Genomic DNA, 8,008 nt, shown 5'->3' on the forward strand with positions numbered 1-8,008 from the left:
GTGTGTTTTGGGTTGAGTGGACTTCAAACCCGTTGGCTGCGCTCTGCAGCCTGCACGGCATCTAGGCGGATGCAGAGCTTCCAGTTTGACCTCACATCCCTCTCTTCCATCCACTTTTCCATGTGTTCTGGAACCTGTCAATCTTTAACCCAACTGTGCTGTGACCTTTTTTAATGTTAAAATAATTTTAACGCTGTCAACTGTAGTTTGTGCAGATGTATGTCAGAAAAAAATGTACAGTATGTGTCAAAATATATTTGAATATCGTGTTGCTGTTGCTCTTAATGCCTGGCTCTCTCATTTTCTGTCTGCCAGGGAGTTTAAGGTTTGAACTGTAAATTAAGAACTGCGGAAAGCATACCTCTATCTGTTAGATTGTCGCCCTGGGAAAATGAGTAATGTTTTATGGTTTCTGTTCACTTCTCTGAATAACTGGAAATAAACCAGGTGACTTCATCTTCCTTCTGGTAGAGGAAGGGCTGCTCTCTGGACCCTGGGGCTCGGTGAGACAGCGCGCGTGCAAGGCGGCTGTTCTTGAGGGCGCCGGCTGTAGAAAGCCAGCTAGAGCCTGTTTTTGGTTTGGTTTTGTCTTTAAACCCAGCAGTGAAGAGGTAAGTTAACATCCTACAAGAACAGAAGGAGAGAGACAGGAGCAGCCGAGAATTAGAGAGAGGCCTGGAGGGATAACTGAATGGGGACAGTGGTGTAGGATTGGAAGCTGGAGCTTGAAGGTGCCTGAGCGTCCGTCCGTCCATGCTTTGGAGCGGTTTCACGTCAGATAATTCCACAGTAGCCTGAGTGTGTCCATGCTTCCTGATGGATCTGCCTGTCCTGTCCTAGAACGTTCTGTCGAAACTCTCCTATCCCCTGGATTCGCAAGAGTGTGCAGAGGGGGTCAGAGGGTGACGCGTCCTTTTGCACCCTGGGAAGGCCCCCTCCTGACTCTGACCTTTGCGCTTTTGTGTGTTCCGCCCGCAGAGGCGACAGGAAGAAGGTTATTACAGCCGCCTGGAAGCCGAGAGGCGCAGACAGCACGCGGAGGCCGAGCGCAGGCTGCTGGAGCCGGAGGAGCCGGGCCTGGGCAGACCGCCGCTGCCGCGGGGCTACGAGCTCCCGGCCCCGTCCTCCCCGGCGGCTGCTCCTCCTCCCCCACCTCAGCGGACCGCCTCCTCCCTGCAGGCCCCGGCCCTGTCCCCAGACTCCCTGTACACCGCCAGGCTCGTTGCGTACCACGAGGAGGAGGAGGAGGAGGACTGCAGTCTGGCAGGTCAGGACAAGCTCTCCCACACCGGCAAGTCCCGGGGCCGCCTTCCTCCCGCCGCCCCTGCGCCACGGCCACCCCCCCGCCGGCCGCGCCCGGCCTCCGACGGCCTCTTTCTCTCCGGCTCCCTGCAGCCCCCCTCGGCCGCTGCCCACGGTGCTGCTCCCGGAGCAGGCCGGCCCCCTCCTCCCCCTCCAAAGCCACCGGGCTCCCACCACCCCCGCCACTCGAAAGGTAGAGGTAAAGCGTGGGGTCATGGGGTCACCAATCAAGCCCCCTGTGTCTTCCTTCGTGATTGGAGTGGGGACTGCGCGGCCCCTGTGGTGGGGGCCGCCCCAATCAGCACTCGCTCCGGCCTCTTGATCTCGCTTGCTCACTAGTCTCTGCCTCCGGGTGTGTCCGCCCTGCACGGCTGTGGCCTGTAGGGTCCCAGTCCTTCTCCCTGGTCACCAAGTACTGTTTCAGCCTTCATTCTCTGCCTATTCTGATAACTCTTACACTTACTTGAACAAGTACTTTCTTCCACACTTTTTGGTGTCTAAAGATAAGATCCTCTCAGCCGTAGTGTCACAGTCACACGCACACTAAGATTCGTTCTTTAACATGAGTAACACTTCTCTGTTCTGAGTTACCTGCCCCAGTAGTTCCCCTACCGAGCTGGGTCATAACGATGGCTCCTGCTTTCCGTGGTAGTCTGGTGGCCTAGTCAGTGCCACGCTGCGCGGATGGCCCTGCTGTCACGCGAGCTGCCTCGCGCCAGGGGCAGGGAACCCAGTCCTTGTGAAATCACTCCTCCCTCTAACTGGTTTCTCCTTCCCGCTCTGTGACATTCTCTGCCATCACGGCACTAGCCAGACCTCAACAGGCACACGGCCACCTTGAGTTAACATGTCCCGTGTCGTCACTGCCCAGTGTGACAGTGGTCCTGTCTGTGCCGGGACCGGAATGCCACCGCAGGCGCATCTGCAGTGACCAGTGTCCAAGACAGCACTGCAGGGATATTTAAGATATAACCGAAAATCGTAAGGATGCAGACCCGACTTTCGTCTTACTATCTAAACTTGCTCAGATCTAGTGCTTTTCATGAGCACGAGGGCTTCCAGACCCTCGTGGTGTGATACGTGGGACTCACGATTCCAAAAGAAGTTGGAAAGTCAGAAACAGGAGTAATGGTGGCTCTTCCGGAACAAGTGGGCTTGGCCAGGGTCTTGCCTCCTGTCTGCGCCAGTGCTCTGGTGCCCCTGGAAGGCTCGGCATGATATTCAGGCTGGGCCGCCCAGAAGCCAAAGTTAGATCTTTATAAAATTTCTGTTTTCGGCATCTAGAAAGTAGGACCTCAAAGACGTTTGTGGGATAATAGTCACTTTTGAAGGGAGATGCCATCAGTCTCCTTGCACATTACACACTGAATTTTAGATATTTTGTGTCCCGACACGAACAGATGAGGTTCGGTGACGCAGTGTTGTGGCGAGGCGGTCACTCGAGACCACTTTGGCTTTCACCCACGAGCTAACACTTAATTTATTTCGCATCTGAAACGCCACATAGGAGGTTCTGTCCCACACCTGCCCGCTCGTGCCTCTTTGAAGACTTCCTTCGTAAAGTACAAAGCTGTCTGCACCACATGCAGGGTGCTTGTGACCTCCCTGTCTCTCCCTCACGTGGCCGTGCCCTGGGCTCAGCTCACTTTTCTGTCGTGAGCACTCTGGGAAGGACACAGACTTGGTTTCTTCCACTGGGCCCTGGGGGGAACAGAATCGGGCTATGCATTGGAATAAATAACATCCCGTTCCAGCATAGCAATATATTGAAAAATGTGGTTTAATTGGAGCTTTTTGAGAACTATTTGAAGTGTGCAGGATTCATATATATAGTCTCCTGAAAGTAATGTTCTGATTAACTTTGAAAATTTTGAAGAATTTTTTCCAGTGGAAGAAGCAAGCGTCATTCTTAAAACAAAGCTCAAAAGATATGTCTTCTAAAACAAAACTTAGAGTTAAAATTGAAAAAATTCTGTTCTGCAGATAATTAATGTGAAGATCCACTCTGGGTTATCTGAGGTTACGGATACAGTCTGTCTCATCTTTTGAGTCTTTGTGGAGGATGACTTTGCATACGGTGACCACAGGGGACCTTGCTGAGGGACAGGAGAGGTGCTGTGCTGAGACGTGACTGCACGCGTCTCACGGTGCTGCTCCCGGAGCAGGCCGGCCCGCTCCTCCCCCTCCAAAGCCACCGGCGTGTCCTGTCCTACAGAGGAGAAGCAAAAATTGATTTTTGTGCAACCTGTCTAAAAAGGACGATTTTAATGTTGAAATACTGTAATAACTTTGCCGTTTATTTAATCGGACACGCAATGCTGTCAGCGTTGGCTGAATATTTTGAGTATTGTGCTCCGGCTTGTATCCCCATAAGCCAAAGGTTCTTCAAACGTGACATTTCTTTTTGCTGGTGTGATAACAGAGTACTGATATAATGCATTGTGATTTTAACACACCTTTTAATATGATACTGGGATGCATTTAAAAGTTCTCTCTGCATCATTTCTTGACCTACAACATCCCCGTGGAGTAGATAAGGTGGCGGTGCTACTCCCGGACTGATGTTGTCGGTCACCTCAGTGGCTGGGCCAGGCTCAGAGCCAGGGACCCAGGCCGAGTGTCCCGCAGGCTTGCTCACTCAGTACACGGTGCTGCCTCGGGGAGTATTTTGAGTGAGTTTGTATCTGCAGCATTTATATCAAACACGAGGGGTTTTGGTGGTTCATTTGTTTTCAGAGTGTCAATAATTACAGCCATTTATGTAGGAAAAAAAAATCCATTAGCTGTCCTGAAAAAAAGAGACCCTTCAGTCACATGGTTACTGGCTAGGTTACATTCGCTCTCCTTTGTTTTGTAAGGAAGCTCCTCCCATCAGGACTGTCTGACCCCCCCCCCCCCCCCCCCCGTCAGGACTGTCCTGTGTGACTCCCTCCCCCCTGAAGCGCATCTTCTGAGCTCATGGCGACTGCATCTTGCCTGGTTTGAACTTTCTGGCACTGCCACCTAAGACCTGTGCCGTCACACCGCCTGTCAGGGCAGTGATGGATTTCACAGGCCGCTGAGCGAAGCCGGCTGCAGACCAAGGCATCTTTCGTCTCGTTTGAAGAACCTTGTGCTTTCACTCAGTAAAGACCTCCTCTTCTTCTGTGGGCCCCGCATCTCGATGATGATAAGGTTTGGGGAAGTATGCGGGTACTTTAACTTTGACTTTTTCTTTTATGGAAAAGGACCAAACTCTTCCGTGGGATCTTCCGGGGCAGCGATCGGTGCCCGTGACGGCTCCCGGGACCCGAGAGAGAGGCTGGCGAAAAGGTATTGACAGCTGTGAACAGCTTCACGGAAGGATCGCTGCCTTCCTCACACCGTTCTTGTATGAGGCTGGATCGCAAGTTTAGAGACTTGATCACCTCAGGCGTCCCTCATTGTACACGAGTGTGTGAGCCTGCTGGCTGCTTCGTTTCACGTTGCTCACAGAATTCTGTTTCAGACACTGGTGTACGTACCCGACTTCCTAGTCTAGAACTTCCTAGACCTTCAGAAGCAGCGGATGTGCTGCTGTTTGCTTCCACCCGCGAAGCCAGAAGGCACGAATAGGCTTAGTGTCTCCACCGAGCGCTCTCGCCCGGGCGGTAGAAACAAATTGGCCCAGACAGTTCTTAAAGCTCTGAAATGGAACTGACGGAGAAAATCTTCAGCGTCTTCCTGTAACTTGGTGTTAAGTTAGGTATCCTGATGCCTCTCGGGTACATGTGGGGCGCGTTAAAATTATGTGCTTTTAAACTGCCCTCTTCAGATCAAGTCGGGTATTAAGAACCCCCTGCCTGCTAAAACTGAAGTTACCAGTGTTTTGAGAGTTGGATGTGTCGGGAGAAAGTTCGTATTTTAGGCAGGAGGCCATTCTGCCCCTTTTTTTACACAGGTCTGAATACAACCCCAGTGATTGTATTTATAGGAAGGGTCTTGGCTGGTTTCACAAAGAATGAGTCTCCCTCAGGAAAGATTGAACTGAATTGCCCGCTATGTAAAGTTACCTAATTGTTGACAAGTTATTTCCATCTTGACCAGTGATGTCTTACGTTTCCCTCTGACGCAGCCATGATGCAGATTTACCTGGAAATTCCGGAGCCCCTGAGAACTTGACATTCAAAGAGCGCCAGCGGCTGTTCTCACAAGGTCAAGATGTGTCCAATAAAGTGAAAGCCTCTCGTAAATTAACAGAACTGGAAAACGAACTGAACACAAAGTGACACCAGGAAATGGCACCCGTGCTCAGCCCAGCGTCCTCCCGGTGCGGCTTTGGAGGATGGTCGGGGGAGAGAAGGAGGCGGCGGCATTTCCGAGTCACAGAAGGGCTGTTTGGAAGATGGGTGGGATTTAGAGGTGGTCCCAGTCCAAGAAGCCCTTTTGTTTTACCAGGAGATTATCATTTATACGATGTAAACACTGTTTAATTTCTTAATTATCTGACTCACCCGAAGATACGTTTTTTTGTTGCTTTTTCTAGAGTCCAAGCTGGAAAGGGGGAGCGTGCAGCGCAGGCGAGGGCAGTGGGGTGTCTCCCCCGCTGTCCCCAGGGGGTGCCGAGAGGCCACGTCCGTCCCGTGTCACAGACTGGACTGTAGGGATGGGACGGGGAGTGGCCTGAACCCCCAGACCTTGTTTGCACTATTCCGTAGTAACTGCAGATGTCCCGGAGGAGGGTGGGCACGGAGGACACGCCCGGCGCGTTGAGTCCAGAGCTCAACGCCCGGCCGGGCTCGCTAGTCTTGTCCGTGCAGTCAGGATGCGGCTCGGACCCCCACCTCCTGGGAGGGAGGCGATGCCCATCGGAGACCCTGCCCCCCTCCTTCCATACGGGGACAGCCCTCCCAGTACGTTCTAAATAGTTGATTTTAAAAACTTCTCCAAGAAGAAAATTTTGAGGATTTAAGCTTAGGATATTTTATTTTTATAAACGTCAGATTATTGTTAGGCTAATAAATCATTGGTGATTTTGAAGATGGCAATGACGTTAGGAAGTTAATATTTCAAATATTCAGGGGAATCTGTAAAAGAGCATCTGTTTAGCTGGGCAGTGTCGATGTGGGTAGAAACACAGATATTGGAGAGGGATGGGGGGGCAGGGGTCAGTAGTGACCTTTGAGCACAACTATTGCTCAGAAATTTTAAATGCAGAGAAGAAAGAGTGACATCCATGTCCTGTCTGGGAAAGAAGGGCCAATGACATGGCATCTGCGATTTAAATACTGTAAGAGTGACTTGTGAGGCAGTTGAAAGTATTTTTTTTCACATCTGATAGTTACTGAACTTTCATTTGATGAGTTACTGTGACCAGTGTCCTTTCTTTAGCTGTGAACATGTGGCCGATACAGACACGGATCTCACTCTGGTTTCTACTGTGTGATGTGAAAATGGTAAATTACGTGGGGATTATGAGCAAAGCTTCTATTTGACAAGGCCCTGCTGTGGGATCCTGAGGATTTTTCTGCACCAGATTGTTCTTACAAAATGCGTATGTTCGAAAAACGTGCACACTTTCAAACAGAAGAGGGAGGAGAGCCTTTTTAGCCTTAGAGATCACTTTAATAGGCGCTGTATGATAAATCATTGAAACGCGAGTGTAAATATTTTTCACGTCTATCAGGGTTCTTATCTGGAAGCGTGCTGTCACCGCTGCCCTCGTTTAAGAGAGTAACCTGGTCTACGTGTTTATGAAGGATGCGCTTGCTTTAGAGCTCTAGGAGAAGCGGGCCCCTCCCGGAGAGCTCGACAACACTGGCCGCCTCACGGGGACAAAATCCACACTTGCTGTCATGAAGCAGACGCAGCGGAGTCACCGTTCCGTTAATCTGTAGAAAGAACAAACACGCCTAAGTACACGCACATACGTGTAAATACTTACATGCGGGGGCGTGTGTGTGTGTGTGCGCGCGTATGTGTGTGTGTGTGGTTGTAAACCTGGAAACGGGTGGGTCTGGCCGCCCGTGGGTGACGAGGTCATGACTGTGCGTCACTGTGGAAACACCAGAACTGCTGTACTTCCCATTTCTACTGTAGCTCATTTGCAATCTATTTTTAATAAACTTTGTATGTATTTGAGCGGATCTGTTGCTGTAATCGTGCTGGCAAAGATTATATTTGTCATCTCAGCCTCTGCCTCCTACCTGTGTGTCCTACTCATTAAACAGTCGGCAAGCATCATTTCTGTGTCAGATGGGGAGTCCGGCATGTGGGGGATGCTCTTTTCCTGAGCGCGCAGACTCTAACGGAGACTGCGGGCCGCCCCGACATCGGTTCCCCCCCCCCCCCCCCCGTGGCTTTCACCCGGCTCGTGGGCAGACCCAGACCCAGACCAGCGGTCACAGGGACTCTGCACACCAGGTGCTTAGTGAATTGTGCGGACCGGTGGCGAGGACCCGCCTGGGGTGGCTCCGGGAGGGTGCACGGTCGCCAAAGCACCCAAGCCCGGCTCTGCTGCACCATCCCTCTCCCCCTGTGGCCCCAGAGCCCCTGCCTCTGTGTCCCTGGGGCAGGTGGGCTGAGGGGGCGTGCCAGGACTTCAGGAAGGGCTTTCGGCAGAAACGGTGTGGATCTTTTTAGGACAGTCTGCCTATCTACGTATTAGAGTGCTAGTGTCTGCCTGTGGTGTATTTTCGTGCCCAAAACGGTGCTCTGAGGTTTGAGAGGACGGAAACTCCGTTGGTCT

General features: G+C 51.6%; 1 protein-coding gene across 19 annotated transcripts in view; it reads left to right on the plus strand.

The window, feature by feature from the left end:
- AFDN (afadin, adherens junction formation factor) overlaps positions 1-7,406 on the plus strand; it is a 143,089-nt gene extending 135,683 nt beyond the window's left edge. For 10 of the 19 annotated variants that reach the window (XM_045058364.1, XM_023254578.2, XM_023254581.2 and 7 more), the window contains 3 exons: positions 979-1,291; positions 4,530-4,614; positions 5,396-7,406. In XM_045058364.1, the coding sequence (XP_044914299.1) occupies positions 979-1,291; positions 4,530-4,614; positions 5,396-5,549 (552 nt within the window). In that variant the 3' untranslated portion in view covers positions 5,550-7,406. The remainder of the gene's footprint in view (positions 1-978; positions 1,292-4,529; positions 4,615-5,395) is intronic. The other 9 variants (XM_023254583.2, XM_045058369.1, XM_023254589.2 and 6 more) reach the window with 2 other exon arrangements.
- The last annotated feature ends 602 nt before the right edge of the window (positions 7,407-8,008 follow it).

The sequence above is a fragment of the Felis catus genome, chromosome B2 (genome assembly GCF_018350175.1).
Source record: "Felis catus isolate Fca126 chromosome B2, F.catus_Fca126_mat1.0, whole genome shotgun sequence".
Lineage (NCBI taxonomy): Eukaryota > Metazoa > Chordata > Mammalia > Carnivora > Felidae > Felis > Felis catus.